We start from the raw sequence: 18,692 nt of genomic DNA on the forward strand, positions 1-18,692 counted from the left end.
TCCGCGGCGGCGGGGCGGCGCAACGAGAGGTTGTGCAACATGCCTCCGATCTCCTCCATCTGGGACCCGATGGTACACTGGGAGTTCAGTAAGTCCTGCAACACCTGCTGGTGTTGGCCGAGGAGAGCGCCCTGCGAGGCAACCGCCCCCTGCAGCTGATCTGCAGAAAGCGATGCTGCTGCGGCGGCTGGGTCCGTCATCTTTGGTCGGGTTGTTCTGTTAGAAGGGGTGTGGTGTTGAGGACCCAAATGCACAGACGCAGCAGTTCAAGTTCCAAGGGCGGACTTTATTGCGACAAAACAAAACACAACGAATAGACAAACTAATACCACGAGTAATGTCCAGCGAACACAGGAGATCCACCTCCCCTGCTCCAGAGTCGGGAGGGCAACTCAACCGCTCTTGTGAAGGATGCTCTTGAAGCACGCCGGACGGATTCCGCTCCAGAGTCGGGAGGGCAACTCAACCGCTCTCGTAGTCAATGCTCTTGAAGCACGCCAGACTGATTCCGCTCCAGAGTCGGGAGGGCAACTCAACCGCTCTTGTGATCCACTCTCACCTGAAGAAGCAAACCAGACTGGAACTGGAACAACCCGACAAATGAGCCAGGTACGCAGTGGTCCCTAAATCACCTGCCGGTGATCAAGGCAATGCACAACAGCTGGGATGACGGAGAGGGGCGTGGCAGTGGGCGGAAACCGGGGGTGGAGACTTACGAGCAGACAGGGAATCCAACAGATATAAGTGTCAGAAGAGAAAACCAGTTCTGGTTTAAACTCTGAAACGTGCAGCAGAAGGTTCACACGACTTTTAACGGTCAACAAATGTGCAAATTCATAATGATATGTATCTTCTGCATTTGGAGCTTCATGCATGTTATTGAAAACAAAATATAAAGCTTCATTTATCAAACTCCTGCAATTGAAAAATTGCAGGGGTTTTAACAATTGTGGAGCCTAACAAAGGTCGAGGTCCGAGCAACAGGTGTTGAAGTTTAACCAGTGACCGTGTTAATTGGTGACTTTCTGCAGAATTCTTCTCTCTTAATTAATTCCCTCAGTAAACATTGTAAACATGAGTTCATGTGTTAAAGCTGCATTCTCTCTACTGACCACCAGGGGGCGACTTCTCTGGTTGTATAGAAGTCTGTATAAATGACTCTACTTCTCTCTTGATTCATTCCCTCAGTAAACATTGTAAACATGAGTTTATGTCTCAATCTCTCTCAATTCTTCTTCAATACAGCATGATGTTAATTTCGTAAATTATGGTCATTTAGAGTCAAACAGTCTGTAACAGCTGAGAGTCGTTATTCACATTTCGGTGTTTCTATTAATGCAACGTTTCAACTTGAAGAGTCGTTTGTCCGCAAAGCAACGGCTGAATATCACATGACGTGAAATAATGGACAGGAAGTAGGATGGAGGGATGCTGGGAGTTGGTGAGGTGTTCGAGGTCTGGAACACATTCACTTTAAGGGCCACATTGAAGCCAAAGATGCTATTTAAATGTTCCTGAACCTTAAATTGTTCATCCCTCATTTCTCAGTCGATCATTGCTCTAAATATTAACGGACCGCTGGCTTTTATTAGACTGCACACTTGTTAAAACTCCTGCAATTGAAGATAATTTAAGCTTTTTATTTTATTTTCAATAACATGCATAAAGCTCCAAACGCAGACTACACACATTTTGAAAGTCTTGCATGTTTCTGAGTGGTGACCATTAATGGAAAGCCTTTTTGTTTATTTTAACTTTCTGAAATCAGCTCCTCTGGTTCCTGGAACTGTTTTGGGGGGCTTATGTTGCTACTGGGATGGATCGTCACGAGGCACCGAGTGGTTGTGCAGCAGAACAAAGTGAGACGGACCAGTAAACCAGTAAAGGACAAGTGACCAGGTGATGCACCCACCTCCAGCTGGTTGCAGACCGGGAGCTTCGTTTCTTTCTTTTTCTTTCTTTTTTTAACGCCTCGGGGGGCCTCCTCCACTCTGCAGCGTCTCCTCTGATCCGTCCAACTAAACACCGAGAGGAAGGTCAAGGAGACGAAGTGAAAAGGGGAAATATGATTTATTTATCTATCTGTGAATTCTAATATAATTTTTTTTTCTGCATGAAACATGAAATAATCTCCCATTTTTTTGCTTTTCATCTTAATAAGATGCAGCAGAATCTTCTGAACAGGAACCAGAAAACAAACAGAACCCTTCCTGCGCTTCAGAATAAAAAAGATGTGGCAGCATCTGTATTATTTTTGGCTGGAGGTGTCAAACAGAAGAAATGATGCAATCTGGTAACAAATTCGAGAGAAATTTTTATTATGAATATGGCACCTGTAAGATGGCGAAAAACCGGGTTACAGAAAGACAACCATGTGCGTGGCACGTTCCTCTGAGCGGATGAGAACCTAGTAAACTTATAAAAGAACAACTGCTATAAAAATGAAGTATGTACATTTTTCGGGTTTGCAGCATTATTCATGGTAAAATGAACTCAAAAAGATGTCTTCCAAAAATAATAATAATAATTAAAAAATAAGCCAGGCACTCAAAGTTAGCATCAGTTAGTCATGTGTTTGTTTTTTTCAAAACAAAAAATAGAAATGTACCATAGTTTTCTCTTTTTTAATATTTTAATTTGTTTGTATTTAGAATTTTATAACACTGTTAACATTGATAATAAGAGATTCCCCCTCTCCCGTATTTCAGCTACTTGGCACCAAGTTCCTCATAAAAGAATCTGTATAATTGTACAAGAAATAGTTAAAAACACAGACACAGTTTCTTCACAGGTAAATTAAGTGATTTTTCAATATTTGTAATTCTTAAACACTATGTATTTTGACAGCAGCTGTGATTAAGGGTTTTTCACGTTTTTAAAATCACCAGCAAAGTTTTCATTTTTCGACATAAAACACAGAAAAAACATTGAAACAGCTTGGACCGGCTGTTTGGTTTTTGTTACATGTGGGTGTATTTCCTGGTTTCGTCTGAGTAATGTGCCCCTCCCCCCAACCCCTAACCCCGCCCCCTTCACCCATTTAACCAAATGGGGCTGCCCCGCCCCAAGCCCCGCACGCAAATAACGCAAAAGTAGAAAACGTTGAAATCCAGAGGAGCGCGGAAACAAATCTCCTGAAAAAAAAATCTCCTAAAAATTAAAAGTATTTGCAAATCACATTCCCCTCCATGGAACGCAAAAATAAATAAAGCCCTTGCTAAAATTTCAGAAACCTGTGTTTGCTTTTTTTTTTCGCAGTCGATTTAAACATTTTCCGTCGCAGTAAGAAGACATTGATTCCTCACAGAAAGCACAGACGCTACAGATTGTTTTTTCCTGATGTGAAGGGGAGATTAGAGGCGTCGGTTTCAACAATACAGACTTCGTCGGGTTCCTCCCCCGCTTGGGCTCAACACACTTAAAAAAATAAAATAAAACAATGGACCCGAAAAAAAATAAAAAGCAAACAAACAGATAAAAACGAGGGACTTGATCACGTGAAACTCATCGGACGAACTTACTAAACATGCAGTTCAGGTTTTTTTTTCCAAAACACCTATAAAAATAGATTTATAGTGCGAAATATTTTTTTCTTCTTTTAATTTCTTTAGAAATCTTTAAAATCCTTTTTTTTTTAAATTATTTTTTATTTTGTGTCCTGAAATAGTGATTATTTTCTTCTTCTCCTACCCTTGAACCACTTGTGTAACTTTCTTCGTCCCGTGAGAGACGTTTGCGCAGGAAGTCAACAAGTTTCTTTCGGTGGAACCAATGAAATACACCCAATGCACACAGGAAGCCCCAAGGGACTCTGGGAAATGTTTCACAACTGAGGCTTTTATGTTTTTTTTTTCCAGGACTACAATTGAAAATGCTACTTTAGGCTTTTTGCCCATCATAATTTGAATTATATGTGTAAATATGTATTAGTTATTTAATACTTTGTACTCAAGAGCTGGAAACTGCGTTTCCCAGAATCCCTTAGCGGCGATAAACATGGCTCCATAAACCTTTGAGCTAGTTAAAGAATCTTTTTCATCTCTGAGAGAAAGGACAGCAAGATAAAGAGGTTTGTATAAGACTACACAACAGCAAAAAGCAATAGCAGAGAGAGAGAAAGAGAGAGGATTAGAAAACCCCGCCCCCAAAAAAACAAACCAAAGACAAAAAGGAAGCAGCGGAAAAAAAGGTGGACTCTACAAATTAGTTTTTTTTTGCAAAGGCCACCAAACACGAAATTCCACGAACCTCCACTGGTTTCACTAAGACTGCGGATAGAGGGAGACGGAGAAAGAGGCGGGGACGCGGAGACACGAGACTCCACCCCTTATCCCTGCTAAGCCCCGCCCCTTCCCCTCCCCCACACTAGAGAGCACAGAGAAGACAAAGGACAAAAACAGCTACAGTAGCTCAGTATATACTGCATATAGTCAACACACACAGAGAGAAGTCGCCATGAAAGACTCTTTGACAGCCAGTGACACTAAACACATCGGCAACACGTTTTTACGGCGTAATCACACTGGGTAATAAGGTATGACGGGATGGTAAAGACGGGGCTGCCAACTTTAAAAACATGTATGAAGTGAGTTTTTTTTGTTTTAGTTTTTTTTACCGTTTGAATTATTACTTGTACTCATCTTTATTCATTTTTTTCTCTTTTTAAAAAAAAACGTAGAAGAGAGAAAAAAAAAAGTACATATGAACGAGAATCACAGTGCTTTTAAAACACTACACTTGAGAGATTTACTCTTTTTTTGGCAACGTGAGGCTGGGGGAAGAAAAAACACACAACGGAAGAACAACGACAAAGACAACATTGTTTAAAGGAATGTGATTTTTTTTCTCTTCCTCAAAAAAGATTCTTTTTTTTCTCATAGTTATTGATTTTGATTGTTTGATAGATTGATTGAAAATGCATGTCTTTATTACAATCTCCTTGTTGATATGTGTGTTTCTTTTATTTTTTATCACAGGGTCCGGCGATGAGATGGAAGAGAGTGGATTGTTTAGGAAAATCTTGTGGAGGTGATTCTGGTTTAGGAAGTGGAGGAGGAAGAGGAGGAGGAAGAGGAGGAGGAGGAGGAGAAGGAAAGACGAAGAATAGCTGTAGTACAAAATAAAACTAAACAATCAAACAGGAGCCGGTCGAGGTTTTCAACATTCATTTTTCAAGTTAGCGTCACTAGCGTATTAGCCTCAGTCTCACTGAGAATTAAAAGTGATTAAGTTAGAAAATACATAGAAATAAAAAACGACACTATGAAGCCTAAAATTCCATCACCTCCAGGCTGCCATATGGAAGCCCCGCCCCTCCAGGCCCAATCTGATCGGGCGTCTTCTTCAGACAAACAAAAGGAGGAGGGACATTATGGACATGAAGTTGCTCATTTAGAGGTCCTAAGGTTCTTGCTGTGTTTCTGACTTTCCTGAAGGTCAGAAGATTAAAAAAAGCAACAAAAACAATATAACGTTAAAATAGTTTCCCCCCTCCAAAACAAACAAACAAAAAAACAAAACACGATCAGTCTGTCAACGAGCTGTGGGTTCATTTACAGCACCCGCATCAGCCAGCTGAATCAGGGTTACTGGTCGGTCGGTAGCACCATGAATCTGTAAATCGGCGGGAGGAAATGTAGAGAGAGAGAGAGAGAGAGAGAGAGAGAGAGAGGGAGGGGAAGGGGGAGGCGCATTGAGATGGGAGAAGATGTTGAGGAGGTTATTTTTGGTGCAAGACCTGTAGGTAAACTCCTGGGATAAAAGAGCAAGTAGTAACATTCGATAATTCACAGGTCGTTACCCGGCTGAAATTGCTTTTTTTTGTTTTGTTTGTTTGTCTTTTCTTCTTAATGCTTTTGATTCGTAAGTTAAATCTGAGCTAGAATATTTTATTAAAAAAATGAAAGAAATGAGAGGAAAACAGCATTTATTCTCTAAACTATTCCCTCAATCGAGAAGCGTCCTAAAAAAAAACAAAAAAACATTTTTTTTAAAGATTATTATCTCTGAGAGCTCCTCTTCCTCTCAGTTTTAAAAACGTCCTTTTCCAAAAGCCTTGATCACATCAAGAGACACGTGGAGAAGCGCCCGCATAGAGTTTTTTTTTCTTCTGTCCATTACAAATCCCTGTTACCGTCCTCCTTTAAATACGCACAATCAGCATCTTCACGAAGACGCAACTGAAACAAAAGTCAAAAACAATACAAATTATTCCCGTCCGGCTCCAGCGGAGTCCTTTCAGCAATATGAATTCTCTGTAGGCAAAAAAAGGGGGAAAAAAGGAGTTCTTTACAATAAAGAATAGTTGTTTTGTTGTTCATTTGTTCGAGAGAAGAAGAAAAAAAAGAAAAAAGTTGCTGATCGCAAGAAACAGGAGCAAAAAGAGAGAGATAGAGAGACGGAGAGGAAGGAGGAGGAGGAGAGGATGAGAGAGAAAAAAAGATAGAAAAGGTCGGGGACATGTTTGAGGGTCATTCATGTCTATTACACAAGCTCAGTTGCTCAGATTCAAAGTGCTGGAGTACATTTGTCATCCTTTCCTGTCCTTTCTCCCCTCTTGGAAACACAGTGCTGTGTTAATAAAAGATAGCAAGTAAATAGTCTTTCTTTTCAGTTCCTTTACTAGTGAGTAGTCTTTTTTTTTCGATTCCAGAAACACAGTATCGCGGTCTCGAATGTCTCGTGTTAATCCTCCTTCCTCTCCAGACTCGTCTGTGTGGCGTGGATCCCGTTGCCGTACACCGGGAACGGCAGCGTCGAGAAAAGTCCCTCCGCTGTGGTGAAAACGTTGGCCGCCGTCGGCATCTGGCCTCCCAGACCGCCGTTGCCGCCCATGGCCGCCGGAGATCCGACGAACGGGCCGCTGCTCGCTGCCGCGGCCGCCGCCGACATGTTGAGCCGGTGCACGTGGTGGTACAGCATCTCCATGGGCGTCTTGGGGTCCAGGCCGAAGCCCGAGCCGTCGACAAAGTTCATGGCGGCGTTGGGGAGGAGGTTGCCCTGCGCCATGGCAAGGGTGACGTCCGCCGGCGCGTACCTGATGGTGCCAGTGGTGTAGACCCGCGGGGCCGTCGCGGCGGTGGAGGCCAGGGTTCCTGTGACCCGGTGGACCAGCGGGAGCACCACGTTGCTGGCCTGCAGACGCTGCAGGGCCTCGAGATCGCCGGAGTACAGCAGCGACGAGGACGACGTCGACGATGATGAGGACGAGGAAGAGGAGGTGGTGGGGGTGCCTTGCTGCTTGTCCCGTGGCGAGGCGGAGAGCGGAGGCGACAGGGGGTCCGCCGAGGAGGCGCCGGAGGGAGGCGCCAAACCGCCGGCGCTGGAAGCGGAGGACGGAGCGGAGCTTCCGTTGTAAGGAGGCTTCCTCGCTCCTCCTGCGCCTCCCTCGGTTCCGGGAGGGGTGAGAACAGCGTCCGGGATGGCGACCTGCAGACAGCCTCCCTGGGGAGACGGGAAGTTCTTGTGGCTGCCCGGGGCGGCCGGCGGCTTGGAGGTCATGCTGTACGGGGACTCGTTCCTGGAGATCTCCCTGTTGGGCGGGAAGTTCCAGATGCTGCTGTCGTTGTCAAAGTTGATTGGCTCCGCCATCTCCGTCTTGATTTTCAGGACCGAGGACGTCGCCCCCACGCAGTTCGGGGAGCCGGCGGAGCCGAGGAGGTGGGAGGAGGTGTTGGTGGGCGTGGCCTGCGAGGGGTCGCCCAGCGTCGCGGTGTCGCCCATGGCGGCAGAAGGGCTGTGCTCGGTGGGCGAGGAGATGCGGAGCCTCTTGCTGCGGGATCCGTCCCACTTTTGCACTTTCCTCCTCTTCCGCCTCTTCAGGAGTTTGCTGGCGCCGTCTGCACTGTCGCAGTCTTGCGCGCATTCGTCTTCTTCCTCCTCGTCCTCGTCCTCGTCCTCGTCCTCGTCCTCTTCCTCCTCCTCCTCCGATGAAGAAGTCTGTGAGTTGTGCAGCTGGACTTCTTCTCCTTCTCCGTAGTGCTCGGCCTTAATATGAAGCCCCCCCAGATTGCCCAGTCCTCCGATGGAGCCCAGTGCCCCTAACCCTCCTAGTCCTTCTAACCGCCCAAGCCTTCCTCCTCCATCTCCACCGTCACCGTCTCCTCCTCCTCCTCCTCCTCCCCTGATCTCCTCCGGTTCCTCCCCCTCTCCATCTGAGGCTTCCAGACTGTCGTCGCTCTCCTGGCTCTCGGGGTTGCTCGAGCTGTCTCCTTCCTCCTGGCGCTTCATTTCCTGTTCGGAGGAGCAATGCGGTTGGCCGGGCTGCTGCTGCCGCTTGCTGTCCGTCTCCGGGTCCACGCGCTCTGATTGGTGGCTCTGCTTCCCCTCGGACTTAGCGTTCTCGTTGTCTGTTGAGGAGAAAGATATAAATTAGTTCAAAACACCCGAATCAGATATACGTTTGTTCAAAACCCCGGATTCAGATATATGTTGGTTCAAAACCCCGGATTCAAATATATATTGGTTCTAACCCCGGATTCAGCAACCCTGTCTCCTAAAAATTACGTTCCCCCAGAAATAAAACCAGTGGCGGTGCGTCAATAGAGGGCGCTACGGCGCCGCCCCTCTTAAAATTTTGCGATGAAAAAAAAAAGAAGAAAATAAATAAATAATATATACTGTCAAAAAACATTATATACCAAATAATTTAAATAAGAAATATACCGTGTTGATGCGCTAAATGTGTGTGGGAGATCGTAAGCCCCTGTCGACAACCACTTAAGTTAAATGTGACCAAATATAATATATCGCCGTTCATCATCACTGCTAAAAACGCCGGCCAAATGTGAGTCTATGGCAGCGAGCAAACATTTCACGGTTGTTACGGCAAGGACAGCTTCTCATTGGCGGATGAAACGCGAATCTTCCAATGATATCGTTTCTTATTTCAATCAGCCGATTCCTGTGTTAGAGTTTAATGTTTTATCTTTCCCACAGCAGAACACATGTTTGGACATTGTTAGCTTTGGATGGATATCATATCAGACTATAACTTTATCTAAAATACCAATTCAACCCCCAACGTCTGTGTGTGTGTGTGTGTGTGTGTGTGTGTGTGTGTGTGTGTGTGTGTGTGTGTGTGTGTGTGTGTGTGTGTGTGTGTGAGTGTGAGAGATAGCTCCAGGCTAGAGCATCAAGGTGGCTCCTGGCCTTTTGTCTATGTTGATGAGCCATCAAGACACACAAAACATATTTTTTTGTCAACTCTGATTGTTGGCTTTTGTCTGTAGTATGAAGCCTGTTTGTAGTAGATATTTCCCCACATCTTATCTGTCTCTCTCTATATATTTATCTGTAGGTTTGTGACACCATACTTGGACACACCAGGAACGCTTTGCCTTCAAAGACCACCTCACCACTGCCACCTTACTGCAGGGCTCCCAGTTTAAATGTCTTTACAAGTAGTGTGGCCTACTCTGTCAAACACCCAATGTAAAATGTGATGTCTCTCTTTCTGAATCTATTCTGCTCTAAATCTCTTTCATGTGAGGGTGTGGGCACCTCTTTTATTCTGTAAACCTCTGAAACCCAACCCAATGTTTCTTAAACCATTCTGCTCTGAACCTCTCATGCCCAAAGTTACAGTTTGTTGATAGTTGTTATTGGACAGTGTTGAGTACTGTGTTTTCTTGAAATAAAGCTTTGTTTTTTAGAATATTCTACTCGAAACCTCTTTTCTTCTCATTTTGGAGTACTATTTAAACCGCGCCACCATCTCTTTCTGAATCTATTCTGCTCTAAATCTCTTTCATGTGAGGGTGTGGGCACCTCTTTTATTCTGTAAACCTCTGAAACCCAACCCAATGTTTCTTAAACCATTCTGCTCTGAACCTCTCATGCCCAAAGTTACAGTTTGTTGATAGTTGTTATTGGACAGTGTTGAGTACTGTGTTTTCTTGAAATAAAGCTTTGTTTTTTAGAATATTCTACTCGAAACCTCTTTTCTTCTCATTTTGGAGTACTATTTAAACCGCGCCACCCAACTGCGCCCCCCCCTCCCCAAAAAAAAAAATCACCAGCCGCCACTGACTAAAACGCATTCTCAATTACGTTTGATCAGAAACGTATCTCCTCCCTGATTATGTTTGACGTATTACAAATACATTGATTCACTTTACTGGCCTCACAATGGCAAGTGGTCTTCAGACCGGCTCCGGCTCCCGGTGCGACCGGCTCCCGGTACGAGCGACCGGCTCCCGGTGCGACCGGCTCCCGTTACCGGCCTCACCCCGCCCCTTTTAGCTTGCCGCTACTGAGGGAATCCTTTTTCTTTCCCATTAAAATATACTTAAATTCAGCGGGAAAGCAAGAAGAAAAATAACACAAACACACGATTATAAGCGTATTTGTAAGACGTCAAACATAAAAACAATAAAACAAGAATACGTGATAATCAACGTATACGTGAATCAACGTATTTGTAATACGTCAAACACCAACATAATCAGGGAGGAGATACGTTTCTGATCAAACGGAATTGAGAATGGGTTTTAGTTCTGGGGGAACGTAATTTTTAGGAAACATGGTTGGATTCAGATATACTTTGGGTCAAAACCCTAGATTCAGATATACTTTGGTTAAAAACCCTGGATTCAGATATATGTTGGTTCAAAACCCCGGAATCAGATATACGTTCGTTAAAAAACCTGGATTCAAATATACTTTGGTTAAAAACCCTGGAATCAGATATACGTTCGTTAAAAACCCTGGATTCAGATATATGTTGGTTCAAAACCCTGGATTCACATATATATGTTGGTTCAAAACCCCGGGTTTAGATATACGTTTGTTCAAAAACCCCAGATTCAGATATGCGTTTGTTCAAAACCCCAGATTCAGATATGCGTTTGTTCAAAACCCCGGATTCAAATATACGTTTGTTCAAAACCCCAGATTCAGATATACGTTTGTTCAAAACCCCGGATTCAGATATACGTTTGTTCAAAACCCCAGATTCAGATATATGTTTGTTCAAAACCCCGGATTCAGATATACGTTGGTTCAAAACCCCGGATTCATACTGAAATATCTTAACTAAATATCCAATGTAATTGACATAAAATATTGTACAGACATTCCTGGTCCCCAGAGGATGAATCCTCTTCGATGACTTCAGTGCCATACATTTTGTAATAACCTTTTATTTTCCACCACTATCTGGTCAAATTTGTATTTGTCAAGTACTTTTCTTCATGAACCTAAACCAAACCTGCAACTGTAAGAATTTCCCAGCAGCCCCAGCTGTACTTTGTGTTCTAAGTGCTTATTGGCACGTTAGCGTTGTCATCCTGACTATATTGGTACGATGCCGTTAGTACAAGTCTACATCCTTTCCCTAGGCAATTTAAAAAGGTTCATCCTTGGAAGGTTGGAAGGTGTTAAAAAAAGAAGAAGACATTTCTTGCGTGCAAATGACATTCAGGCCTGATGTTGGGTCTCCAGGTCCGGTCAGGAGATCACTAAAAACTATCATGGCTTATCCTCTTGCAAACATGAATGAACAACAATTAGATTTTTCTGCATATTTCAAACATTTTTTTTTATAATTGTGACATCAGACGAAAGGTACCAGGCTCTACCGTTCCTCCCTCACTTGGACTACGATGGATTCAGTTTGTGTCTTTGAGTTCCCGTGCAGCGACTCTCAGTCGTTGATCCTGTTTTCATTTTCCCAGACAGGGTGTTGTGTTGTGTCTGCGCAGATGTGTGTTCAGTATCTGTAGCTGCTGCTGTTCTGGCATCTTGGCTCTGTCCAGTCCATTACACATGCACACGCACACGCACGCACACGCACACGCACACACTCACAAACACACACACTTCAAACCCTGCCAGCACACACTGAGGGCAGTGGCTGCCCAGCTGGCAGCACTCTGACTCCCTCCTGGCACCTGAAATGTCGACTCAATTGCTTTGTCTGGGGGGAAAACCTTGTATCTCCATTAATTGCGCTTTCCAAAGCCATAACAGATTTATTCTCAGGTTGGACTAAAATAAAAAATGTACCTTGAGTCTTAAATGTTTCACACAGAGTCAGAGAGGGATTTTTTTAAACACTGGAGAGGGAATCTGAAATTAGGATTTAGAACCGAGTGGGTTTTAATTTTTTTTAATAGCATTTGCAAAATGAGCTCAGATCAAACCGAGCTCATTGGTCTCCACTGAAGATTTGGCTTTTATACCTTTTGCACTAAAGAACGTATAGTCATCTGCATAGAGACAGACAGTTAGGAAAGGAGGTGAAGGGTCAAAGAGACGCAAGGTTGATTTCCTTCCAATATTTTTAAATATTTAAACCATAAATTCCTGGAATTCCTGGAAACTAATAATTGCTAAAATGTCATTGGATTATTTTAAATTTGAATTTATTGAGATTTTATTGTCATTGGTGTTATATCAGCTTGGATTTAGAAGAGCTTGAAAGGAACCAAGCCGGCAGGGAGGGTCTAATTAAAGATGCCATTAAGTTGTATTATGAGATTTTTTTTCTTTTTCATATATATATCTCTTTGCTTCTTCTGTTTTTTTTGTGTATCTTTTACATCCTTTATATTATAGAGTTATCTCTATCAAACAATACAATAATTGCTCTCTGATCCGCTCTATAATATACTTAATTTAAAGAACATTGAAGGCTGTGTCAAACATATTTTAACCGTGAAATTCAATCTTTTTCCTAGACCTTTATCAGGTACTTTTATTGCATAAACTGACTAGGTAAAACCTCCGTTGGAACTTTATTTTGAAAAGACACTGAATGCATGTGACAAGCAAAAAGCGGACACGTCCAAAAACTGACAAGTTGGGAGTGACACTGTTTTGGATAAAAACACAAATATATAAAGTTTAATGTTTTAAAAGGTTTCCCAGAACATCTGGAAACTACCTGCATGAAATAGCAAATTTTGTGGGGACTACATTCAGCGGCGGATTAATCCACATTTGGTGCTCCAGTGAGCATTTGGGGCAGGAGGATGGTGTGTGTGTGTGTGTGTGTGTGTTTGAGTCAAAACTTTTAATCTTTTTTAATTTTATGTTAATGTCATCGGTGTGATGTTGCATTGCAGCTCTAAAAATACAAAATAAAATAAAAATACTTTCGTTTTTTTGGCACCTGTCCCCGTGTCCTCTCTGGCTCGGCACAGATTGCATCCTAACAGCACAAAGGTCAAAGGGCCAGATTTCTCATTTTAGAATATGTCGAGCCCGAGCACCTCGGGCCGGTTGGAGCCCGGCTGAATCACCGCCTCCCGCAGCAGCTGGCGACGGTTTACAGCCGACGGGGTGCCAGAACCGTTCTCCTCCAGCTAGAGGAACAGCTGGCACTGATTCCCATCATGCCAACACCGGCTGCAGGACTTGATAATATTATGCTCAAGGTGGAGGCCGCGTATTGGTATAAATTCAGCGGTATCACTGCCGTGAGCTTCGTCTTCTTCGGTGTTGGCACTCTGAAGATGTTGGTCTTAAATTAACCCTTAATTTGTGTTTCTGGATCTTGAATTCCCCCGTATGAACACTCTTGTTCTCTCAAGGTCCTCGTAGTGTTTGTTATTATATTTCTACTGGAATTGTTGAGATTATTTATGTTATTAATCTAGTAAACAGCTAACATTTTTGTCAAATATTGCTGTTGAACCTCCAACCTCCTACTTTTTTTTACGGGCCTCAAACATTGAGAAGCTGCAGCGTCTTGGATCGTAGTTTTACTGCGTGTGTTGTGTCTTTGCTGCTTTGTGGCCTTCTCGTGCACCTGTGTGCAGGTAGTTTGATGCTTTATGTCTTTCTGTGGGAGTGTTCTATTTTGCGGCGTTGCCAGCGAGCGCTCGGCTCCTGCAGCTGTTGGCGTTCATCACCAGCCGGCGCACTGGCACCGACTGATAGAACATCTTTTGGCTGATCACCTCCAACTGCTGGTTATCATACGGGTAGTACATGAAGGAGGAAGCATGCAGGTTGTATACGCATGTTGGTGATTATTTTTGTATCCCGTCCAGACTTTTTCTATCTTTAAAATATATTTAATTTCTTCCGTTCTCTTTCCACCTACCGGAGTTTTCTTTGGACTCTGACTCTGACTCGGAGGTTTCGGAGGACTCTGAGGTTTTCCCGGGCAGGTTGGGCAGCTGGGCGATGTCCATGGGCGTGTCTTTGTACTCGTGGTTACTGTGAAGGAAACACAGAGAGGGGGTTTTCAATCAGGAAAGGGGCTGAGCCAGGTTGTGTAACTCTGATTTCACACAAACATTTTAGGAATTTGATGTTAGAAAACACTAGAAATTGTCGATGCTGTTTCTTTGTACTTTTTGTAGGATCAAAAGGTCTTTACTTTAATTAGTTTGGTTTTTAGATAAGTGGAAGAAACTATTTATTAAAAATTAAAAAGATTAAAAAATAAACTGCACTCTTTCAGACCCTTTTTGCTACATTCTCTTATATTTAACTAAATAACTAATTTTCTTCTCCAAATTACATAACTTTGTAACGTTAAAACATCTGGTTTCATGTGACTTCCTCTTCTCTAAATGAGCCGTGTCCAAACACATTTACGGTTTTCATAGTAAAAAGGTAAATTCTACACAAAGCAATGTTCCACACTGGTATTTATATAAAAACACACACCATGGATACGAACTCTTCATAATTTTCTTAAAGAAAAAGTCAGAAACAAATGCAAACGTTGCAAAAAAATAATTCAAATGGAATTCAGTCAAATTTGCAAAAAAAAGCAGTAAAGATCTCAAATATATATTTAAACTTGAATGATTTTTAACTGAATTACTTGAATGTACATCAGTGACCGAGACATCATATCCTCGTATGACATCATTCACATTTAATATGTTAATTTAACCCAATAATTAGTTGCATTCCTTCATTATCGTGTATTCACGTGCATCATTCATTCAACAAAGTCTGGGGACGCGTGGGCGTAATGACACTGAGCAAGGCGACCTCTGACCTCAGGACGTAGTTGACCCAGATGACGTTCTTGTCGTTGGCGTTCTTGGCGTTGATGGCGAGCGTTGCGCTGGACTGGATCCAGATGTACCCGCTGTTCTTCTGGAACCACCGGTAGTACTTTGTCACACACTGACCCTTGTGTATCACTGAAAGAGAGCGAGAGAGAGAGAGAGAGAGAGAGAGAGAGAGAGAGAGAGAGAGAGAGAGAGAGAAAGAGAGGAAAAATCATCAGATGTCATGTGACAGCTGGCTGAGCGCTGCTCTGCTGCTGCCGTCATTAATCAGACCAACACACACTGCCAGCCTGTGTGTGTGTGTGTGTGTGTGTGTGTGTGTGTGTGTGTGTGTGTGTGTGTGTGTGTGTGTTTGAGATAATAAACTGACATGATGCGTGTCCCAACATGCACTTCCTTGATGCAATATTTCCAGGAGAAGTTCAGCTACGTCATGCTAATATGTTTACTTGCATAGTTAGTGTGTCTGATGACTTTGTGCTCAGACTGAAAGGAAAGATAATTATTTTGCTAACTTTTGTACAGACGTTAGCTCGAAGTTAGCTGGTAGTCCATCTAGTCTCTTAACACTTGAATGAGACTCTTAAATCATTGTTTATAAGAACACGCCCGTCGCCATCTTGTTTGCTTTGCAACCAGAGAACAGGAAGTGACCATAATAGGACTAAGGAGGAGATACGTAGAGTTGCCGTATACGTCTCTGGTAGAGACCTGCCAATCACCTTGTAGCCCCGCCCTAAATCATCCCCTGCTTTATGGTCTGTTTGACTCTAAATGACCATAATTTACTAAATGAACATCATGCTGTATTGAAGAAGACTTGAAACTATAGAGATTGAGACATAAACTAATGTTTACAATGTTTACTGAGGGAATAAATCAAGAGAGAAGTAGAGTCATTTATATAGACTTCTATACAACCAGAGGAGTCGCCCCCTGGTGGTCAGGAGAGAGAATGCAGCTTTAACACATGAAGCATATACTTCTATACAACCGGAGGATTCGCCCCCTGGTGGCCATTAGAGAGAATGCAGCTTTAACACACTTCCACAAAGCAGGCAAAGAGACAGAAAACAACAACAAAAAGAGGCTAAACAACAACTATAACGTCTGTTTGTTCCCTCTCGTCTTAGTCGACAAAGAAGATGTGGTCATTTGTTTCAACCAGATAAAAGAAACACGTTGATTCAAGAATCTTATATTGAACACTTATTTTTCCTTCTATATTTCGTTTCAGTCGTTATTTCTTCCTCATCTCATCATCACCATTAAAACCATTCAACAAACCTTCATCATCATTCTGGATACTTCAGAACACCAGTAGTTGGAGTACTTTTACCTCCCTGATTATCTGACCGAGTAATAAATACACCTGAAGGAGCTGAAGTACCCGCTGCCCTCCACCAGATAGCGCTTTGTGACTGCGTTAGGTGTGTGTGCGCCCCCTCCCGCCCCCCCATAACCCCCACCCCTCTGCTCCGCCCTGCATACCGCAATAAATTTAGCTAAATTAACCACTAAATGGTTATCTCAAGCAATATGTATTGGCATTAATCAGGAGCGGCTCAAACAGAAGTAGTCAGAGACCAGAAGCGAGGGCCACTGAATTCATATCCCTCTACTCCATTTAATTACAGGCACAAATAGGTTTTTGTGCACGACAGAGAAGGAAGAGAGAGAAAGTCGAGGGGTGATTTATATAAAAAGAAGGCCAGTAATTAAAAACTATTAGAAACTAATAGCATTGTTTAAGACAACATCCCCAGGGCTGCTGTAATTGACTTTGGTCGGGCGGCCGGCGCTCATTTGCTCTCTACTTGCCTATTCATAGAGACAGAGGGGGGAATAACTTGTTTGCATGTTAAGGCAGAGATGGTGAGATCGCGTCACCTTGAATGTGACCTTGCTTTGTTTGTACGGCAGAGTAAATAACGACACAATGAATGCACACACACAAACACACACGCACACACAAACACACACGCACACACACGCACACACACACACACACACACACACACACACACACACACACACACACACACACACACACACACACACACACACACACACACACAAGAACAAAGCTTTATAACTCCAGCAGACTGCACACATGGAACTTGAAATTCACAATACATGCGATGTCATAGTGATAAATTATGATGGCTAATTTGGAGCATTTAATTTGAAGCAATTTGTGTCGGTGGAAAGGGTCGATGGTCTCCGTCTGTGGTCCAAACAATAAAGCTGCAGCTGTGTTTACGTCCACATGACGTAGTTTTAAGGTGTCGATGGAGCAGCTACACTGTTAGCAAAGCTGAGCGCCGATGGATCCAAACTCCATTCAGAAAACCAGCGTTTTAAAAGTTGTTTGCTTGTCGTCTTGCAGACAGAACTGACAAACGATCAATTCAGACTTTTTATGAATCTGCATCATTATGTAGTTATTTCGGCATCTCTTTGATCCCTTGAGCGCAATTCACTTACAGCTAAATCTGTTTATTTTGGGTCCATACAGTTTATTTATGACATTGATTGGTGTCTACATGGAGGTGAAGACCAGTGAAGTCCAACATCCTAAAGAGAAAATGTCTCAGACTCTCTCTCTCTCCCTCCCTCTCTTTTTTTCTTGCAAGTGAGGTTTTATATCTTTAACTCTATCCTCTTACTCCTCCATTAAATCAGTGCACTCTCTGATCGCCGCTAATGAAGCAGAGGAGAGAGAGAGCAGGGGAGGAGAGCGAGAGCAGGGAAGGAGAGAGAGGGAGGAGTAGAGAGAGAGGGAGAGAGTGCTGGAGGCTCGCCCGAGGCTGCAGGAGAGAGACCGGTAGATTAAAGGAGTCTTATTCCCTTTTAAAGCCTCCCTCCCTCTCGTCGTTTCCACCGTCGCTCTTTTTCTCTTTCACTCAATGTCACACACTCTCTCCATTGTCTCTCCTCTCTGTGTTTACCTCTCTTCTCTTCCTCCTCTCCCCCTTCTTTTCCCTATACTCCTTCTGTCCTCCCGCTCTCTTTCCCGCTCTTTAATCTGCTGGATTTCCTCTTTAGTCTCGTCTACCTTTCAGTGTGTGTGTGTGTGTGTGTGTGTGTGTGTGTGTGTGTGTGTGTGTGTGTGTGTGTGTGTGTGTGTCACATTAACGGGGGGGGGGTAATTTACTGGCGTGAAATTGCGTTATGGAAACGTCCTTTCTGTCTGCCAGGAGACAGAGGGATGAAGACCTTTCTTGTTATGTGAGAAAGAGAGAGAGAGGGAGAAGGAGAGAGAGAGAGGAGTAGTAAAGATGGCCGCTCTGTCGCCCTCTGTTGGAGCACTGAGGAACATAAACATAGTTTTCTGCAAGATGTTGGAGATACAGACGTCACTTTTGTCTTTCTCCGGCTGAGTCCCCGACTTTTTGCTCTTTCCGGGTTTGATTGACATAAATATTCACATCACAATGTGTCACGCATTATTTTGAAGTTTTTCTTTTCGTAGCGATAGCGAGGGAAGAGTCTTCGTGACGCCTGTGTTTGCTAACTAGCATCACTTCTGCCTCCAGTTTGGACAACCGGAGATGTTCACATATTTCTGTTTTGACGTAAACACTGTTTTTTTTCTACAGAGTGAGTTTCAGGTCGTTGAGGTTGTTTCCCGCTCTTTCTCATTTTTGTGTGTCTTTCACTGACTGTGTGGATAGTCTCACAAGTGTGTGTGTGTGTGTGTGTGTCTTTGTG

At 43.4% G+C, this 18,692-nt stretch overlaps 1 protein-coding gene across 1 annotated transcript in view; it reads right to left on the minus strand.

Annotated features, from left to right (window-relative positions):
* Positions 1–6,684: 6,684 nt before the first annotated feature.
* npas3 (neuronal PAS domain protein 3) overlaps positions 6,685–18,692 on the minus strand; it is a gene marked incomplete at both ends in the record, with an annotated part of 256,082 nt that continues 244,074 nt past the window's right edge. Inside the window, 3 exons of the mRNA XM_079231114.1 lie at positions 6,685–8,348; positions 14,051–14,166; positions 14,963–15,110. Of these exons, the coding sequence (XP_079087240.1) occupies positions 6,685–8,348; positions 14,051–14,166; positions 14,963–15,110 (1,928 nt within the window). The remainder of the gene's footprint in view (positions 8,349–14,050; positions 14,167–14,962; positions 15,111–18,692) is intronic.

The sequence above is a fragment of the Taurulus bubalis genome (assembly GCF_910589615.1).
Source record: "Taurulus bubalis genome assembly, chromosome: 1".
Classification (NCBI taxonomy): domain Eukaryota; kingdom Metazoa; phylum Chordata; class Actinopteri; order Perciformes; family Cottidae; genus Taurulus; species Taurulus bubalis.